This window comes from Puntigrus tetrazona, chromosome 1 (assembly GCF_018831695.1).
Source record: "Puntigrus tetrazona isolate hp1 chromosome 1, ASM1883169v1, whole genome shotgun sequence".
Taxonomy (NCBI): domain Eukaryota; kingdom Metazoa; phylum Chordata; class Actinopteri; order Cypriniformes; family Cyprinidae; genus Puntigrus; species Puntigrus tetrazona.
In genome coordinates this window covers 26,649,171-26,670,670 of record NC_056699.1, presented here as the reverse complement: position 1 = coordinate 26,670,670, position 21,500 = coordinate 26,649,171, and the positions used below count along the sequence as shown (strand labels likewise).

The window sequence follows — 21,500 nt, the reverse complement described above, 5'->3', positions numbered from 1 at the left end:
TCACTGCCGTTTCAAAATGCCGAGGCCGCTGACCTGGTGAAGCCGTGAACCAGTGTATGGTTTAGACTCGGTTACCTTCCATAAAGTAGGGATTAGTGTAGTATTTAGGCCCTCAAAGGAATGCGAGTCAGTGCAGCTGGTTTGTGAATTTAATAATAAGCATCTGGAAAAACTGGGCACAGATGGCATTCTCCCACCTTTCAGCCACCGGGCATCCTAAGAAAATGATAAACAATTAGTTTCTGCAGCAATATTATAAACATGTTAAATATTCAAAAAAGGGTTGTGCTTGAAATGCTTTTTATTTCGACGTATTGTACAGTAGCCTGTTTCCCTGCTTTAGAAACATTATAACGCTGCTAATAAACGGAGAGGTGGTGGCGAAGTTTTAATTAAACAGTTAATACAATAAAACAAAACAACAACATACATATTGGATAAGAAAACAAAACCGGAACAAACTGGAACTTGATGGGTTAGGTATTAAAATAATCTAAAACGTTTAAAAACATCTTAATGGTATAAAATAAAAGCAGGTCAAATGTTTTTTGGATTGTTCTTTTGGTGACTCTGTTTTTCCTGACGAACATTTTGACAGGTGTAATATACATTCATTTACATTGCCTAAGCTTTGGCTGGATCAGTTTGCAGCTCTACATGGCAACAGCCTTCGAAATGGATAATCACAGAGAATCCCAACCTCTTATCCTCTGTAGGATCGTAGGGGGCTGACCATCACACGGCTCACACACCAACACACCATCACAAACACAACAGTTTGGAACAATCATCCGCAATTAGGACTGATGTAAATATTATAGTTTTGGAAATGTATATTTAATTGTCGTTTTTAAACCATTAAATTTGACTTAAGATTTGTAAGGTTTCATTCGTTAACGTCTCCCTATAGTTGAATTGTTTTTTTTATTTTGTGTGTGAGGCACTCATCTAAAGTAAATATATGTAGAAAATCCTTTTAGCTTAGCTGTTCCTTCTTGCATTTTGGGAATAAAAATACCTAAATTGTTAGCCTGATTTAAATCAAGTAAACAAATTGTTTAAAAAAAAAGTATAAAATATTTAGCAAATTCATGAAATAGAATATTTGATGAGTTTTATTATATAAATATTAAAGCGACCATTAAATTGCCAATATTATTGACTAACGCAATATTTATTTTAAAACATTTATAGAATTATACTAAATTATTATTATTTATAATTCATGCTCTTTTAATTTTATTTAATGTTTCTTCTCTTATGACGTGTGTAAATATCCCCTCTCTCTCCAGAAGGATTCATTCATGTGATCACAGCAATAGCAAACAACAACGATCCAGTCAAGTCCAGACGGACAAATTCAAGTCCTACCTGTTTTTCTCTATAGTTCAAGAAGCCTTATTTATACACCAGTCACAACAGGATGAAACAACAACTTTATATCTCTAAATAAAAGTGATAACTAACACTTTCTGTTTTACAGCAGTTCAGTCAGGAAAAACTGGGTCAGACATTTTAGAAGTTGTTATTTCCTCCCTGGTAGGAAGGTTTTGTCTGACATTCAAAATGATTCAAATGCACTCTAAACTAAACTCTTCTGTAGCAGTATAAGAGCATGGGGTGGGAAATTAAATCATATGAGATTAGCAGTTTATTGAAAAATCTTGAATATTTGTGCGAGTCAAAGCTCTAAATGTATCTAAACAGATATATATATATATATACTTTGAGTTGCACGTGCTTATGATTTGGAGTGCATTTTACCGAAAACCTACTTTAAATAGCTATCAGTGTTTTTGTTGATTTAAATGAATGTAAAATGAGCACTTTGCATCTTTTACAGTTCTACTTTGCATAGAACTTTAAGGGACAGTTCACCTAAAAATAATTTTACTTAGTTTTTTAGACCAGTAAGGAAAATGTTTAGGTGAAGCTGTCCTTGGCCATTCGTACACTGCCCATCTGTGGCTGACAGTTTCTAAACGTCAAAAAGACCAAATCAATACCCGCAGCTCCTGACGATATATTGAGGTGCACTAAAATCAACATCATTTACAACTAGTGCCGTCTCTGGAGGTGCTGTCTACCTACGTTGGCTGATACTTACCTGGCCTTATTCTGGATGCTGGAACCAGCTTAAAAAGATCCCCACAATCCCACTTGAGAAGACTGACAGATCTCCTGCATCCAGATTTTAGCTCTGTTGTCTTTGCACAAACGCCACCATGTTTCGAGAGTCCTCATTCCCACCAAGGTTTGCGGTTGTGCCCCTGAGTCCTCCATCCTTCTCAGTTCTCACACCCTCGCTTTCCATTGCAAACAAACAGCACCATCAGCTTACATGGGAGTCTGTTGTGAATGTGCAAAGATCTGCTTGCCCAGGCTGTGTAATAAGGTAATGTTGAAAATGTTAATTTTCTTTCACAAACCAAAAATTTCGCTTCATAAGAATTTTCAAAGCATCACCTGGAGCAATGGGTATTGATTTAATTTTCTCTCTATATATATTATTTTTGATGCTCAAAAACCAGAGTCCTGACTTTTAAACCTACCTATCAGACCGCTCCCTATTGTTTTAATAGGAGGCAATAAAATCTGATAAAATAGCACAAATCTTAAAAAAACACCAGGAGCCACTACTCCTATTTAGCCAGACTTTCAAACTGACGGCAGAAGGTCTGGGAACTTTGACCACTTTGAAAGGCCAAGGCCCGCCCAAGAGGCCATATGACTGGCAGGTAAACGGGTGACTTTTTTTTTTTTCAAGATTGTAAGCATGTTGCAAACATGATGCTTTTTTCTTCTGTTGGTTTTGGGGGTTTTCACAGCATTTTTGTTCACAGGCAAGAAGATAAAGAGTCCCAGAAATCCTGTATAATCTAACCAATCCAATGACTTCCAGCTAAGTGTGCCGTATAGAAACTAGGCAGCCACAGACATGAAGTAAATGAATCGCAAAGGGCAACGATTTCACCTAATAATCTTATTAACTGCAAACAAATAAAGTCACCTACATCTTGAGGGTAAGTAAACACATTTAAAAGTACATTTAAATGTTTTGGTCAACTATGCCTTTAAATGTTATTTTTACATTGGGTTCTGCATGATTAGAATCGAAAAATATTGGATAAATAATAAACAAACAAGGTATACCAAACATTCAAAATATGTAGACTAATTGTGGGAATGTAAAATTAAGGGGAAACGCTGCACTTCCCATTATAGTGAACGACTGAAACACTGATTGGGAGTAGGGGTGTAAAAGTGCCATCCGGACTAAACGGTCCCATTGGTCTCTCATCGCTCATGGCCAAACAATCATACGAATAGATTGACTACATCACTCTCCTCTGAGAGCTGGTTGGTGTCCTGGTACGCTATGACTGCTATCACTTCATCTGGACGGATGGCGTACACAGGAGACAGCGGAGAAGGTTCCCCGACTCTGTCGAAATGAATTCTCGTGTGACGCTTAAGGTGTACGTGTTGCGTGAAGCTCTTCCCACACTGGGGGCAGGTGAAAGGTTTCTCTCCGGTGTGAATTCTCATGTGATTCTCGAGGTTTTGTTTGACGGTGAAACTCTTTCCGCACTCGGAGCAGGTGAAAGCCGTGGCTTCGTTGTGAAGTTTCATGTGACTCTCAAGGCTTTGTTTCACAGTGAAGCTCTTCCCACATTCGCAGCAGATGAAGGGCTTCAGGCCAGTGTGAACTCTCATGTGACTCTCGAGGTTTTGTTTTATTCTGAAACTCTTTCCACACACGAAGCAGGTGAACGGCTTCTCTTCCGTGTGAATTTTCATGTGTCTCTCGAGGTTGGTCTTCATTGTGAAACTGTTCCCGCACAAAGGGCAGATGTAAAGCTTCTCTTCGGTGTGGATTTTCATGTGTCTCTCCAGCTTTTGCTTCATTGTGAAACTCTTTCCGCACTCGGGGCAGGTGAAAGGCTTCACTCCGGAGTGAACGCTCATGTGGCTCTCGAGGCTTTGCTTCACCGTGAATCTCTTTCCACACTGAGAGCAGGAGAAAGGCTTCGCTCCGGTGTGAGTTTTCATGTGACTCTCAAGGTTTTGCTTTACTGTGCAACTCTTTCCACATTCGGGGCAGGTGAAAGGTCTCTCTCCGGTGTGAATTCTCATGTGGCTCTCGAGGCTTTGTTTCACTGCAAAGCTCTTTCCACACTCGGGGCAAATGAAAGGCTTCTCTCCGGTGTGGGTCCACGCGTGACGTTTAAGACTTTGATGTTGCGTGAAGCTCATCCCACAGGTGGAGCAGGTGAATGGTTTCTCTCCGATGTGAATGTTCATGTGACTTTTAAGACACTGTTTTGCTGTGAAACCCTTTCCACACTGAGGGCAGATGAACGGCTTTTCCCCAGTGTGAACTCTCAAGTGGCTCTCGAGGCTTTGTTTGACTTTGTAACTCTTTCCACATTGAGGACAGGTGAAAGGTTTCTCGCCGGTGTGAGTTCTTATGTGACGTTTAAGGTATCCTTGCTGCGTGAAGCTCATTTCACACTGAGGGCAGGTGAACGGTTTCTCTCCGGTGTGTATTCTCATGTGACTTTTAAGGCTTTGTTTCGATGTGAAACTCTTATCACATTGAGGACAGATGAACGGTTTCTCTCCGGTGTGACTTCTCATGTGAATGTTAAGCTGACCTTGTTGCGTGAAATTTTTTCCGCACTGAGGGCAGGTGAATGGTTTCTCTCCGGTGTGAATCCTTAAATGAGCGTCGAGCTTCTGTTTCACCGTGAAACGTTTCCCACATTGAGGGCAGATGAATGGTTTCTCTTCAGTATCAGTTCTCATGCGCTCCTCAAGACTCACTTGCTCAACGAAAGGCATCCCACGGTCATCCCAAGTGACAGAATCTTCTTTCTGTTCATTCTGATCTAAAATAAACATTAAAATATCAATGTAAAAAATCAGTTGAAGGATAATTAAGATGAGGTTGAGCTAAAGTCAGTTTAACAGCAGAACGTGATGGACGTCATTCTCACGTTCTTGCACGTAATGTCCTTGCCTATAGCATTTTCCACAACAAGTCTTTTTCTTTTGGGTTTAAAGGTCCCATTCACTTTATTAGGCTTTTTAACTTTAATATGAGTTCTCCTAGCCTGCACAACTGGAATCGTCTCCATACAGGGAAAGGTTACCTCCCCTTTCTCTGCTTTGCCCGAACAGAGAAATGAATAGACAAAACCAGATCAGCCGAACTGCACACTGAGACAGACAATCTGATGGGATAGTCACAACGAGGTGAATCAGATCTCACGTGTATAGTAAGGACAAACTCGCTGCGTCTGTCTAGTCATGATGAAGATGTGTACATTGACATCCGTCAATTCTGGTACCCAACATCACAAGAATATGATATTTTAGCCAAATCTGCGTTGTTTTGAAACAGCTGCCTCAGTCTTCCCTTTGTTTTGCATCCAGTTAGCGCTAACATAATTGCTTAATTCGGCAACAAGTAGTTGTTTGCTTTTAGCTCGTTTTTCTCACTTTCCTTCCTACTTTAAAAAAGGGTGTGTTTTTTACTTTCACTTTCACATTTGACATCAATTACTTGAAACATCAAAAAATTGCAAAGACTAGTTTCAAAACCAAAGAGATATTCTTTATAAAAGTTGATGACATTTCCACACCCTCCTAAAACAGCTCGTTTAAACACGCCCCCACTTCTCTACATCACGGTGTGGGTTTATTTTTATAACACGCCCACATGTTTATGCAAAGAAAGAAGACGGAGCTAGTATTCTCGCTGTAGTGTTTCAGGAAGGTGGGGCTTAGAGGAGAAACAATAATGTACAGTATGTTGAAAATAATGTGTTTTTTTAACCTTAAAGCACATAAACACATTGCATTACACCAAATACACAACTTTTTTTTTTTTGCAACATCATATGACCCTTAAATAAAATGACTACATCCATTTTTAAATGTAATATATGATACTGTTAAAAAATATTTGGAGTAACCATGAATCAATTGTAATTATAACTAGTTTATAGTGTGTTAATTATTAAATCAATCACTGTTTATGTTTTTAATTTCATTAAAAGGTCATTTATTCAAGCATCTAAATATCACTTTTTAATAACACTCGGCTTCAGTCTGATTTTAGATCATTTAAAAATAAATAATAATAATAATAATAATAATAATAATAATAAAGTTGCTTTAAGAAATCTGCAACTACTGCGACCATTTTAACATCTGGAATAACCCCGTCCTAGGCTAATAAATCATTTGAAACGTGATGTATTGGTCAAGATCAACAAATATAGCACTGACTTGATTTTATGTTACTAACAAATAACCAACTTACACTGTCCTTCACTCCTCTGCTCTCGTCTAGGTGACGACTGGCAGATTTTTGTCTTCACATCTGGTGCCTGTGTGGTCTGGCTGCTTTCACGCTGCTCCATCTTTATCGATCAAGTTTATTTCGCAGGACACCCGTTAGTCAGATTTGTCTCATTGCATTCTCTAAAACACATTCTACACATCGAAGCGGATTTGGTGTAATATCTAAGCGTTATTAATGCAGCGACTGGGGCTTCAAAACACTGCTTCGTAAAGATCCGAAACGTCAACGATTCTTTTGTTTTGAATCGGTGCTTTGGAGGCGCATCAAACTAGCCAGGTCACGTGATTTCAGCAGTCGAGGCTTCGGGACGTCATAAATCTGGCGGGTTTTATGTTTTGCCAATAGGGGGCGGTGCACTCATTGCTATGTGATTTATTCTTCAGCGTTTGCAAGACTTATAAATCAAGAATTATTTCCATATATTTCCATTGTCAGATTTTTTTTTATTAAAACCAGAAATACATTAAACGAAAATAAAGCTATTTTTTATCACCTCATTTTATAAACAAATCACTGAATATTTGTTGGCTATCTTATTCTAATTAAGAAAATAATTCTAAATAAAATTTTCAAGTGGTTCATGGCGAAACTAACATTCACCTAATGGCAAGGTTTACATAAATAGGCTGTGGCATGGGACAGAAGTTACTTATATGTCGATCGGTATAGATTTAATTTTTTATTTCATGACATGTAGCCTTAATATATCCATCTTTAGTTACTGACGCAATCTTTCGAAAACCATTCCAGTGATTTATAGTGCTCAATATACTCACACGTCTTGAAAGTCGATGAATATGTCTTCGTCCCAACGGTCCCAATAAATCACCCCATCAAGCAGAACTTTCACTTGATCTCCCGCGCATTCGCGTTTGAATTTATATCCTAACGGTTATCCTCAGGCACCTGTTGCTCGGGTCTATAGTCATTTTTATCGACTTAAGACTGTATTTAACCGTGACCAACTGTTTAACTTTAACGGTGAAATAATCTATTCCACAATCAATCTTTTCTGTTTTGGGATGATTTATTTATTTTAGTGATTTAAGTTACATTATCAAAAAATCTTATTATTATTCTTTTTTTTTTTTCATAGTAGTAGTAGTAACTTAATGGGATATATATATACAATAATGTAGCTGTTTTCAATAATGCTGTTTTCAGCATATTATTGTCTACAGTTTGAATAAATGTGCAAGAATTTTGTTGTAGATGCTATGAAACAATTGATATAAAGTACAGGAATACATGAAATGGATAAGTGCTAAATACATATAAATAAAGATTACTAATAAAGACTTTATTCTAACGAGAATATCATGCTTATGTTTCACTACGAAACTCTTTTCGCACTCAAAGCAAGCAGAAGTCTTCTCTCAAGCGTGCACTGTCATGTGAACATCGAGGTTTCGAAACTCTTTCCACACTGAGGCGTTTCTCCAGCGTGAATCCTCATGTGACACTTCAGTCGTCCCCGTTGTGTGAAACGCTTTCCACACTTGAGGAAGCTGAAGGGTTTCTCTCCGGAGTGAGTTTGTGTGTGCCCCTCGAGGTTTCTTTTCACCGCGAAACCCTTTCCGCATTCGGGGCAGGCGAAGGGCTTGTCTCCGGTGTGAATCCTCATGTGACCCGCAAGGCTTTGTTTCACTTTAAAACCCTTTTTACACTGGGGGCAGGCGAAGGGCCTTTCGCCGGTGTGAACTCTCACGTGACTGTCCAGATTTTGTTTCACCGTGAAGCTCTTTCCACATTCGGGGCAGGCGAAGGGTTTCTCCCCGGTGTGAACTCTCACGTGTCTCTCGAGGTTTCGCTTCACCGTGAAACCCTTTCCGCATTCGGGGCAGGCGAAGGGCTTTTCTCCGGTGTGAATCCTCATGTGAGCGACGAGGTTTCGCTTCACCGTGAAACCGGTTCCACACTGAGAGCAGCTGAAGGGCTTTTCTCCGGTGTGAACCGTCGCGTGAATCTCCAGATTTCGCTTCACCGTGAAACTCTTTTCGCACCGAGCGCAGCTGAAGGGCTTCTCTCCGGTGTGGCTTCTCACGTGGCATTTAAGTTGCCCTTGTTGTGCAAATCTCTTTCCGCACCGAGGGCAGCCGAAAGGTTTCTCTCCGGTGTGAATTCGCATGTGACTCTCAAGGTTCCAGTTCACCGTGAAGCTCTTTCCGCACCGAGGGCAAGCGAAAGGTTTTTCTCCGGTGTGAGTTCGAATGTGATTCTTAAGGTGTTGCTTCACCGTGAAACTCTTTTCGCACTGAGGGCAGGTGAACGGCCTCTCTCCGGTGTGACTTCTTATGTGACATTTTAGTTGGCTTTGCTGCGTGAACCGCTTCCCGCACTGAGGGCAGGTGAACGGCTTTTCTCCGGTGTGAACTCTCGTATGCTTCTGAAGACCGGCTTGTTGAAGGAAACGCATGCCACATTGACGGCAAATGAAAGAAGCTACTTTGAGTTCCCTCAGATCTGAAAAGTGAAAAGTAAATGCAAGGATTAAGCTATAGATCTGCAACAGAGCTCATTGTTTTGTACGCCAAAATCTGTTACTCTCATGCTATTGCTAAATTTGAAAATGGTTTTACAAATTTATTAGCTTTTATATGCACTTTGCTTTAAGCACTCGGTTAGTCTCAATTTACAAATGGTACTAAAATTGATCTTAGGGTTAATACAGATGGAAATCTGTGATTTGATCAGTAAAGTCACTTTTTTACACAACATTTGGTCTCACTTTATTTTAGGTGGCCTTATAAATATACTTAAAATAGAAGTACAATGTACTTATTGTGTTGCAAAACACTTCTGCTGCTATTGAGGAGGGATACGGGTAAAGTTAGGGACAGGTTTGGTGGTATGGGTAGGTTTAAGGCAAGGTTAAGGAGTAGGGGATGGTTAATTATAAATGTAATTGCAGAAATTAATTACAGATGCAACTAAGTATAGGTGTTTTAGAAAACATAAGTGCAATGTAAAAACATGCATGTACAAAATGATTCATTTACATGGTAGTTAAAGCCACCCAATATAAAATGGGACCAAACATTTTTAAAATATATTTGGTCTGACAAATTAACAATTATTGCGGACATTTACCAACCATTTCGGATTTTTTCATTAGTCACATCCAACAGTTTTTTTTAACATCTTACGCTGTGTTTTATTCTCCCACTCTTCACCAGGTGAGGACTGCCGGGTTTTCGTCTGTATATCTGGATCATCTGCGCTGAGACTGTTTTCACGCTGCTCCATTATTTATAATGTTGGATCTCGTTTTCTTCACAGGTCGGTCATTTTTTTTTGTCCACACTGTCCAACAGCAGATAAACGCAACCGCAAATTAAAATTCATATAAACAATTTCTGAACACAAGGGCGCTCCAAATCTTTGTTTTGAATCAGTGCTTCGGAGAATCAAACTGGCCGAGACAAGTCACGTGGTTTCAGCGCTACGTCACGCATTGATTCGAATCTTTAGACGTTTGATTCACCGCTAGTCGGAGTTGATCTAATGTTTTGGGTTTTTTGTTTTCTATTTTAATGTGCACAATTTTGATCTGGAAGATTCATTTATATGTGTAGCGCTCTATCTTTGTGTGTTGTATAGTATAGTAGTTTTTCACACTATACTTTGTGTATAGTAACTTATTCGGATGGAGTTTTCTCTCATTGCCGGACATAAAACGACGGATAATGCTTGTCCTTTTGCGTTTAAAGATTTCATATTATGCATACTCATATTCAACTGCATTCAGACACAGAATGTGCAGTTGTCTAGTCAACCCTTCAGTCGTGTGGCAAACGAAAGAGAAACATTTTCATGCATTTTACAATAAAATAAGGCAATAATAATAATAATGATAATAGTAATTACAACATCTCTGTTAATGCATTTATTCTTGCACTCATACGTAGTGTTCCAATTAGGATCTGTAATATTAATAATAATTTTATAATAATAATTTTCTGTAATAATAATATGTTTTGAAAGATTTCTCTTCCGCTCTGCATTTATTTGTACAGTAATAAATACATGCCTGATTCAAGAAGGGGGTCTCAAAAACGTATTAATTGTAAGTGAAATTGTGCTTGTTGATATAGTTATAAGTAGCCTATATTTAAGGGTTAATATGATTAAATTGCTGTTTTGTGGCAATTTTTTATCATTAATTTAACAGCTAGAAAACAGTAAAAATTGTATTTAATTAATGCAATATTTTGCAACTGGCCAAGAATTTTAACTTCGTTGCATCCCTATTACACACCATTAGAAAAACACTGCAAAAGAAATATTAAGGAAGGCTCCATATAATATGTACGTATGTATACAGGGATACATAAAATTGATATGTGATAAATAAGTAAAGAAATATACAAATAACGAGAAAAACAAACACACGTAAAAACATTGCACGCTTGTCAGGGGCTATACAAGTTTGAGCGCCTCGGTTGAGGTTCCAAGCGAACCGCAGCGTTACCAAATGTGACGCGTCATCTCTGCTGATCACCGATTGGCTAAAATTAAATCAGCAGAGCCAGAGAAGGATAGGACGCTTTTTCGACCGAGCGCGCCTTTTTTTAAAGACCAAAAGTAAAGGTGTTCTTCTTGTGGATGAACATGCGCACGATCCCGCCCACTTAAAGCGATACGAAACCGCCAACCCAGCGGCGCCGTACCACGCAGCGGGACAAGGGCCAGCTGCGCCAAGTTCAAACGGATTGTATCACGTATTCCACGGCTGCCGGCTTCGACCTCTGTCCCGTGTGGATCCTCATGTGCCTGGTGAGGCGCTGTTTCATGGTGAAACTCTTCTCGCACTCGGGGCAGGAGTAAGGCCGCTCTCCGGTGTGGGTTTTCATGTGCCTGTCGAGGTTCTGCCTCATCCTGCAGCTCTTCCCGCACAGAGGGCAGACGAAAGGCTTTTCTCCCGTGTGGATTCTCATGTGATTCTGGAGGTTCTGGCTGAGCTTGCAACGCTTGCCGCACTGAGGGCAGACGTAAGGCCTCTCGCCGGTGTGAATCCTCATGTGAACGTTAAAGTTCTGCCGGTCTCTGAAGCTGTTTCCGCACTCGGGGCATACGTACGGCTTCTCTCCGGTGTGGATTCTCATGTGTTTCTCCAGGCTCTGTTTGAAACCGAAACTCCGTCCGCACTCGGCGCAGGGGAAAAGTTTCTCTCGAGTGTGAACTTTCATGTGCTGTTTAAGACTCTTGTTCACAATGAAGCTCTTTCCGCACTCGGGGCAGGTGAAGGGTTTCTCTCCGGTGTGATTCCTCATGTGGTACTTGAGGTTCTGTTTCACCGTGAAGCCTTTCCCGCACTCGGAGCAGGCGAACGGTTTCTCTCCGGTGTGAACCTTCATGTGCTGCTTGAGGATGTTCTTCACTCTGAAGCCTCTCCCGCTCTCGGAGCAGGCGAACGGTTTCTCTCCGGCGTGAATTTTCGCGTGTTGCTTGAGGATCCTCTTCAGTTTGAAACTCTTTCCACACTCGGAGCAGGCGAACGCTTTCTCTTCCGAGTGAATGGCCGTGTGGTCTTTAAGGGTCCTCTTGTTTCTGAAACTTTTTCCACATTCAGAGCAGGTGAAATCTTTCTCTTCCGGCTGATTTTTCACGTCTGCTCGTTGGACGAAAGGCATCCCATGTTGATGGCGAGTGACAGGATCTCCTTTTAGTTCCTTCTGATCTAAAAGAAACATTAAAAGATCAATTTAAGGGCATTAAAACGTATGTACATTAGTATATTCACTAGTATGTATATTTTCTAATTATAATACCTGTTACCTGAATTAATTGGTTTTCGAATAGCATTTGGCATTTAATACATTTATTTGTTGTTGTTGTTGTTGAGAAAATGGGCATTTTATCACTCCTCCGTTCCTCCGATTTTAATTATAAAATCATATATTAACTTATTTTAATAGTCTAAACCCGTTACCTAGACGGCCAATGGCATCTCTAGAGTCAGTTTTAGTCAAATAATTTTAAAGTATAGCCTAGTAAAACATCTGGAGTAAACTAGCCCCTTCTTTCATCTGACACGCGTTCAATAGCGGCGATCAACCAATAACCGGTTTGACGGATTCAATAATCGGATTAAGTTGCAAATAAACAACTTACATGTTATTTTATTCTCCCGCCTCTGTCTAGGGGAGGACCGGCCGGTTTTTGTCTTTACATCCGGCACTGAATGGCTGTTTTCGTGCGGTTCCATCTTTACAACCGGGGGATTTTCCATCCCGAAAGCAATTATTCCGAAAGTCGCTCCATCGGTCAGGTTTGATTCGCTGTTTTCCTTATCGGACATCCCAGGCCTGAATCTGCTTTGATTTAAAACAGTAAAGTGTATCGCTGTAATGGGTATAGGTTCGCAACACTTCTTCACGAAGCTTCGGAACTATGAATCTTTTGTTTTGAATCGGGCTTCGGAGCACGTTTGAAAACGTTCCATCACGTGGCTCCAGCAAACGATGCTTCGTTACGTCACATGGTTTGATTCTTTTTGGAATGTGACCGGTTCTCCGCTAGAGGGCGATCAATAAACACATAATATACAGGACTTACCGATGAAGTGAATCAAAAGTTAAAGATGTCCTGAGACTAAAAGGGGAATTGTCTTTAATCGACTTCAAATTATACTTTGTCTAACTTTCAGCAGAGACACAGTTGTTTGGTCTTTGCTATATTTATTATTATAGAAAAAATGGGGTTTAAGTTACTCATATATACATTATATAACATAACAAAATACATTATAAAAAAACAGATCAATAGTGAATTAATTTTTTTAATTCAAATGATAAATAAATATGCTACATCTGTCAAAAACTAGCTGATGAATTTTGTAATTTTGAAAGTTCATATATTTTAAAGTAAAGTTATATATATATATATATATATATATATATATATATATATATATATATATATATATATATATATATATATTTAAAAATATAGGTTGCAAGTTACCCTGTCTAAAATGTAAAAAGTAGAGTAACTGTTCAATTACTTTATAAAAGTAACTTTTGATTACTTCATTTTCAAGCACGGAAACTTTCACTACCCTTTGTCCCTTGAATTAAGGTGAAATACTGATTTAAAACCATAACAAGAAATAGTTTAATAACTATGATGAAACCTTTGAATAGCTGTGACAGAAAACACTGGCTGTTAACAATGCCTTTAGGAGAAAAAAAAAAAAAATAAATAATAAAAAAAAGCATATACATAAACCCAAACAGGACATAAAACAGTAATTGAGTAAGCATGTACTCTATTAAATGTGTGTGTGTGTTCTTATGTGTATGATAAGAAAAACGAGAGAAACATTTAATTTCTAAATGGATGCATTAACCCACCCACACACCCACACACACACACACACACACACACACACACACACACACACACACACAAGCACTACAAATTAATAAAATAAACATAAATTTAATGTGTTTTGTATATTGCAATTAATCAGTCACACCGACCTTTACAAATGCTTTGTGAAGGTGTCATTAAATGCCCGTTTGCTCTGTGTTTGCTCGCTGTTCTGTCCAGCAGGTGTCACGAGTGTAAGGAGTTTCGAGCGACCAAAAGAGAATCGTTTTACAAAGCAACCGCTTCGATTGATTTCATGTCTAAAAGCTCCACTTAGCAGAGCATTACTTTAATAAATAATAACCATCGCTTTGTGTGAGCAGTGATACTTCACAATGGTGAGCTAGTTTGTGGAGAACACAGAAAACGTGTGCATCACAGAGCCGATAAATCGACTTATGAATGATGCTCTGCATAATAATGCGGTCATCTGTATGTTTTTACAGCAATGCGTAAAGCAGACCTTTTTAGTGTTACCTTTTTCAGCTTATTGCACTAAGCTACGTGAAAGGATGAGTGTCTACTACAAATCTATTATTAGGCCATACCTTTATAATAATTATAGCTGAAAACGCACATATATATATATACAGCTTATTGTTCCCTTTTTCAAAATGAGATGTGAAGACGCTGAAAGCATTAAGTCAAGGCTGATCTGGAAGGTGACTGGTTTAGAGAGAAAGAGTGCAGCCCAAGCACAAAGACTATATTGTTTTGTATTATGAGCGTGGGTTTCTTTGTTTTGCACGCACTATTGTGTGGTGAGGGCATCCCATTCGCATCCGCTGCGATATATATTAGACAACGACTAGCTAACACTAAAATAAAACTCTTAGATATGAATGGCGGCATCATTTAACATTCGCGGGCCCTCGATCATACTGGAGCACGCTTTGATCTCTGTGCTTTACTTTTAGGCCGTTTTTACGCGTTTCATTTCCATTAGGACGATAAAACACGCACGCAAACACATTAGCTAAATGCTGCTCAGCTCCTGCTCATTTGCTCGCCGTGTGTGACTCAGCTCAGCATCTCCAGAGCTGTTGAATGTTTTCATTTCTTGTGGTGAACACGTGCTTGATCGTTAACACGCCATCTTCAGTGTCAGGTGTCCTTCACGTCTGTGCTGTTGCCGAGCATTTCCCATTTGAAAGGATTCTGCTTAAATGGTTTTTGTTATCGTTTATGCACATTTGGGCTTTGTTACGTGTCCTGTTGTTTATTGAATGTTTATTACATCATTTAAGTGTTTTGTGTTTACATGAACGACCCTGCGCTCCTTCTATATATTAGTACATACTTCTGCTTGCGTTAAAGGTACAAAACAGATTTTAATAGCGGTGTGCATTGTTGAATCGACTTGTATGTAAATTACAGTTTTATACTGTAAAATGTGCATTTTTGACTGTAAAGTTGCTTACAGTTTTTTACGAAAATGATTCTGGCAACCAGAGCTGTTAAAAACTGTGAGAATTGTAAAAACTACAGATTTTTTTTTTTTTACAGTTGCGAGACCTTTTTTTCTCGTGTTTTCACCGAGACCCACTCTGTTTACACTGGATTTATTCAGCTTAAAGGTCTAAGTATGGTGTCCTCGGCAATTAGCATCAATGCAATCGCTGATTATCTCATTAACGAGACTGTAAAGCAGTGGCAGATTATATAATTATGGCGTAAATGCTTTCAATACCCTTTTCAGAGACGTAGGATCTGTCTGAGACATGCATGAAACAGCACATTCTGCCTCACGGGAACTGCATGATCCTGATTGGTCAGTTCGGCGTGTGTGTATGAATAATTCATTTTTGATGAGCTCAGTTGTAAATGCAGAATACACTGTGCCGTGAGAAACCAAGGAGTGTGAGAGAGATAAAAACGAGTCATGGTGAGTGGGTGGATGAATGAATAGAGCTCTGAAGGGTGTGCTGCGCTTAGTACACATCTTTCTGTTCTCAGAGAAAAGTTATCTTTTCTATCTATCTATCATCATCTATCTATCTATCTATCTATCTATCCATCTATCTATCTATCTATCTATCTGTCTGTCTATCTCTCTATCTATCTATCTATCTATCTATCTATCTATCTATCATCTATCTATCTATCTATCTATCTATCTATCTATCTGTCTGTCTATCTCTCTATCTATCTATCTATCTATCTATCTATCTATCTATCTATCTATCTATCTATCTATCTATCTATCTATCTATCTATCTGTCTGTCTATCTCTCTATCTATCTATCTATCTATCTATCTATCTATCTATCTATCTATCATCTATCTATCTATCTATCTGTCTATCTGTCTGTCTGTCATCTATCTATCTATCTATCTATCTATCTATCTATCTGTCTATCTGTCTGTGTCTGTCTGTCTGTCTGTCTGTTTAATTCATGTATGACTGACAAATATGCATTATCTGAAGTTTATTCATCTGTTAAACAGTATAAATGAAATGTATAATGTTTTTATGAAGTAGGGGCACACATGTTTGGACACACACCTTCCTCTCTTTAAACACAGGGTTTGGACTTTTCAAAGTTCCTTCTTCTTGCCTCCAAGAGGATGTTTATTCTGATCGACAGGACGGTCCGAACTTCACACAGACTTTCTCATCAAAGTCAATACTGTGACTGCTGCTTTCAGTGACACACAAGGCTCGTGTGTGTGTGTGTGTGTGTGTGTGTGTGTGTGTGTGTGTGTTTTCTGGGCCGCTCGCTTCACTTCAAAACCTCTCATTCTAACCTCTTTTTCCCCTCTCGACTTCAAAGACATCATTCATATTTCTGTCTACATTTATTCTTGTTACTAACACACACTACCGTACTGGATCTCCGCATGTAGTCCTACAGTATCCTGTGCATCATGCGAAAAATTAACGAATGCATAGAATACCAGAAAACATGCATGCTGAACTAATTAACTAAAGTTGAATTTTTATAATATCGGAAATGACTTTTGCATGTAATTTGATTGGTCTGCCAAGTTAGGATGTTCTTAAAGATATTCAAAAAATAAATGCTAAACAACTGGCAGTTTCTGAATGCAAGTTATTTTCCTTATCATAAGCATCGTTCACAAAACAAAGCCTTCTCATAAACCACGAAGATAAGAAATCAAATTTCACAGGGATGTGGACAGAAAAGATTAATACAATACTATATCACACACACACACACACACACACGCACGCACACACGCACACGCGCACACACACACACACATTTATTTTCATGGCTTATCTTTTAATGGTATTTAATATAAATCTGGAACAAACCCACATTTTGTCAGGATGTTTTTATGCTTGTTACCACAGTAGGTAAAATATGATACTTTATTCCATGGTGGGCATTTTCCTTTCCTTTCTTTCCTTTCTCTTGTTTTTATAGTAAGTTATTAATATTTAATATGAAATCCAACCCTTGCACAAACATTTCTGCATTTTATTTTAATTCTGTCTTTTCCATTTAGCCTCCCGGCTCGGGTCTGAGGAGCGGCTGGGGGACGTCGAGACCACCTGCTGTAAAACAGGTTTGGATCAAAAGGTGTCTGAGAAAAATCGCTAAAAACAGGGCCGCAGATTCATAAACACTCACTCAGAAGAGCAATACAACACACACACACACACACACACAGAGAGACACACACACACACACAGACACACACACACACACACACACACACACACACACACACACACACACACACAGACACACAGACACACACACACACACACACACACACACAGAGAGACACACACACAGAGACACACACACAGAGACACACACACACACACACACACACACACACACACACACACACACACACACACACACACACACACACACACACACAGAGACACACACACACACACACACACCCACCTATTGACTGCGGGCCACAAAAAGCTCTGGAGGAAGATGCAGATTCACACAAACACACACACATACGAAAGTCTCTTTACTAGAAAAGAAATGACATAAAATGACATTGATGATAATTATTTCACAGTAGCTCCATGCTTTATTTTAAATTACTCACTAAACTCAATAATTCTGTTAAAGGTGTTTTAACAGAATTATTGAGTTTAGTGAGTAATTTAAAAGTAGATTGGATGTGTTTCGGATGAATATTCAGTTCTCCTTTTGAGAAATTTTGATTGTGTTTGTGAATGTTAGGCTCATATTGGTTATACTTTGTTTTAATATTTTACATCATTGAGGTTTGAGGCCTAGTGGCTGTTTCTGAACACAGGTGAACGTTTTAATTTGATATAAGTTGGCTTGATTTCACTGTATACGTTGCTAAATGGGTGGGAGCGTGCAGACTGGTCGAACGGCCATCTACTTCTCGATTAGTTGAGAATGAATTAAACATAAACCGTGTGTAAATCTGCGGCCGTAAACAATCATGCTCACAGAAGCAGCACTGTTTTTCATCACCGGCAGACATGTAGTCTACAAGAGGCGATCACTTAAAGCCCACCGTCTAACACTGAGTCTAATACTCCACAGAGCGTGTTTTTTTGCATTTTACAGCGATACTTTTGCAGGCTTTTTCTTTCAGTTTTCGCCCATTGTGCTCGAGTGTTGCCTCTCAAGATTCTTCTAGTTCTTTCCAATCCAGTGGTTTTTAACGTAAAAGGTTTTGTTTGTTCGTTTGCGCACTAACGATGTCATTCTTTCGATGACGAAATGCAAATATATCATGCAATGTGCATTTAAGTGACGACTAAGTCCGCGGTGTGGAAATCGTTTCAGTCTTAGTTTAGAGGTCATTAATCTGTTTTAGTGCTATTTTAAGATTTTCTAGAAACGTCGACGGACGTTTTCATATGGTTTCAGCCCATATGCAATAACACTTGACAAAATCTCCCTCCCAGAGACCTCCGAGCGCAGCAGAACCGATTCAGCACAGTTCAGCGAGCATGTCATAAACATGTGATCGTGAGAAGCAGGAGCTGTGTGAAACATGTCTCATCAATCTGTCCTCGGTCCTGACAACTCGCTCGTACTCATTGACGCCGACACATCAGTAAACGGCATGTGAATGTTATCAACGGACCGTTTTGGTTGCGTTTAAATGTGTGAATGAGTTCTCATTGATTTACCGTTTTGTTTTCCTTCAGGGGTCAAAATGATCGTGACATGTTAGTGCTGTCCCATGACCTCGCCGCGGGTTTCCATGCTCTCGGAGGTGTAATGGATTCATTGGATTCCCCAACGATGGCCTTTATGGTGTGTAACGGACCACAGCCACCGAAACATGGGAAGGACGCACACAACAATAGTATGAGAAGACTGTGGGAAGGTAAGGTTGCGGGGCTAATAGAAAGCAGTGCAGTTCCCACCAGTCAGAATCTGTTATTACAATTTCATGGAAATGTTTACCCTAGCCAGGGTCATCCCTAACCCTGTAACACTCATGTTCATGTTTCACAAGTGAAATCCCTTATAATATGGAAAATGCATCAGATATGACTTTATATTTTGGAGCAAAGCATGATATCGCTCTCATAAAATTGTCTATTACCTATCGTTGTTGCCAGGAGCAACGGCTTCTTTAAAAGTGCATATTGTGTAAAATAGCCTTGTTGACCGTTCGGTACAATGCTCATGATACGCGGCCTGTATCATTCTGCAGTCGCCAATGTCACATCTTTTGTAGCCTTAATAAACGGAAGAAAAGCTGAGTGCCATGCAAAAAGTCACGTGCGACTGCAACACTCATTTCAAATATGGTGGAGTAAAGAGTCGTAGAGCGGCATAAAGAGTGATACTTAGTAAAACTGCAAGGATATTTTACGTTAATTAAACGCTAGAGCACAGTAATTAGTTCTATTTACTCAAATGCTCCTCTGTTAAAAATAAGGCGGCGGCTATTTGCACTAAGTGTGAGTAACAATAGAAACTGCACTAAGTGTAAATAGATATTAGATGATATTTACACTAAGTGCAAATAGAAATTGATTCTATTTACACTAAATGAAAATAGCAGCGTGATAGGCTATTTGCAAACAGCGCTTTCTGCTGTTTATGATACTTACTGCAAGCGACAGTTATCTGCACCTCAGTGTTGAAGTACATTATGAAACCGGATTCAACTTATTGAGTGTAAATGTTCATTTGAAATCAAATTAATAAATAGACGCCATGGTTGACACCCTTATTGGGATAATAAAGCCCTCGCTACCCAAACCCTACCCCATGCTTTTTGATTATTTCCTTCGTTTTTATTGAAAGTACATACTTTTCTGATGTGTTCTTAAATTGAAGGAATTCAAATTAATTTTATCTTCTGCGCCGACTCAAACAGAAGTCTTTTGTAATGACTATCACACGTTTGTGGGCGGAGTTAGTGTAAATAGCCTCTGCCAATACGACGGGCTATTAAGAAGACACTCTGTTAAAATGAAAGCTAGCGGATTATTTTTTTCTAGGTATTATAAATCTCAAGAGCCAGTGAGGAAACAGAGGCTCTAAATGTCACAGATTGACCTCTTGACATGAGGGTAACGTCTGAAGATTTTCAGGAAAGTGCATTAGATTGCGTGCCTTTTCCTTTTGAAGTCATGAGCGGCAACGGCGCTCTAGAGAGTGACATCATATCCTGTTCATCGCATCAAAACACTGCTGGAATCGAAGTCAGAAGAAAATGAAAGCCGTATCATTCCACGACGGGTAAACACTTCCTCCCTTTTGTTGCCATCAAAATCATCTTTTCGCTCTGCTGAAAATTTCATCACTATTTCTCATCTCATGACTCCAGAAGCTTGTGTCAGAGTGAAGCGTATCCTCCGTCTGTCCATCTGTCTGAGGTACCTGCTGTCCGACGCTCATGGACATCCTCCTCTTTTTCATTATTTTCTTTTCCAGTTCCACACCCCTTTCACGGTGTTCAGGACGCCCCAGGCCTCCGGCGGCAGCTGCTGATGTTGGACAGAGATCAGGATCACTGTGCCACTGAAAAGAACAGATTCAAGAAAAGAAAATAACACAATAATCAACATCTGTCTCTCTCTCTCTCTCTCTCTCTCTCTCTCTCTCTCTCTCTCTCTGTCTCTCTCTCTCTCTCTCTCTCTCTGTCTCTCTCTCTCTCTCTCTCTCTCTCTCTCTCTCTCTCTCTGTCTCTCTCTCTCTCTCTCTCTCTCTCTCTCTCTCTCTCTCTCTCTCTCTCTCTCTCTCTCTCTCTCTCTCTCTCTCTCTCTCTCTCTCTCTCTCTCTCTCTCTCTCTCTCTCTCTCTCTCTCTCTCTCTCTCTCTCTGTCTCTCTCTCTCTATCTATCTATCTATCTATCTATCTATCTCTCTCTCTCTCTCTCTCTCTCTCTCTCTCTGTCTCTATCTATCTATCTATCTATCTATCTATCTATCTATCTATCTATCTATCTGTCTGTCTGTCTGTCTGTCTGTCTATCTATCTATCTATCTATCTATCTATCTATCTATCTATCTATCTATCTATCTATCTATCTCTCTCTCTCTCTCTCTCTCTCTCTCTCTCTCTCTCTCTCTCTATCCATCCATCCATCCATCCATTTGGATTACACCATTTTAACATAAAAAAAATCATTGTATGTATATTTCATATATCTGTCATTTTATTTCATAAAATCTGTCAAAACAATTACATTTATTCAGTCACAAATATCAGTTAATACCAGATTCTGATAACATATCCAAATGGCTAAAACGCGGAGTTTGTTCTGCACATAAATCCTACCTGTTTCATGCACGTATGAATGACACCGC

At 39.3% G+C, this 21,500-nt stretch overlaps 1 protein-coding gene across 1 annotated transcript; it reads right to left on the bottom strand.

Moving 5' to 3' along the window:
* Positions 1-80: 80 nt before the first annotated feature.
* LOC122349128 (zinc finger protein 585A-like) lies at positions 81-12,806 on the bottom strand. The gene is made up of 4 exons (XM_043245069.1): positions 12,488-12,806; positions 11,079-12,053; positions 7,766-8,836; positions 81-4,892 (listed from the first exon to the last, which is right to left on the bottom strand). Exons 1-4 carry the CDS (start codon positions 12,672-12,674, stop codon positions 3,319-3,321), a joined length of 3,807 nt encoding a protein of 1,268 aa, XP_043101004.1. The 5' UTR covers positions 12,675-12,806; the 3' UTR covers positions 81-3,318.
* Between the last annotated feature and the right edge of the window lie 8,694 nt (positions 12,807-21,500).

Bases quoted from the DNA above. Each gene is read 5' to 3' on its own strand.
- LOC122349128 (XM_043245069.1), bottom strand. From the start codon at position 12,674: ATGTCCGATAAGGAAAACAGCGAATCAAACCTGACCGATGGAGCGACT. The intron at 12,054-12,487 runs GTAAGTTGTTTA...TGTTTCTTTTAG, and splicing joins GCGGGAGAATAAAATAACAT to ATCAGAAGGAACTAAAAGGA. The intron at 8,837-11,078 runs GAACTTGGCGCA...TTCACTTTTCAG, and splicing joins ATACGTGATACAATCCGTTT to ATCTGAGGGAACTCAAAGTA.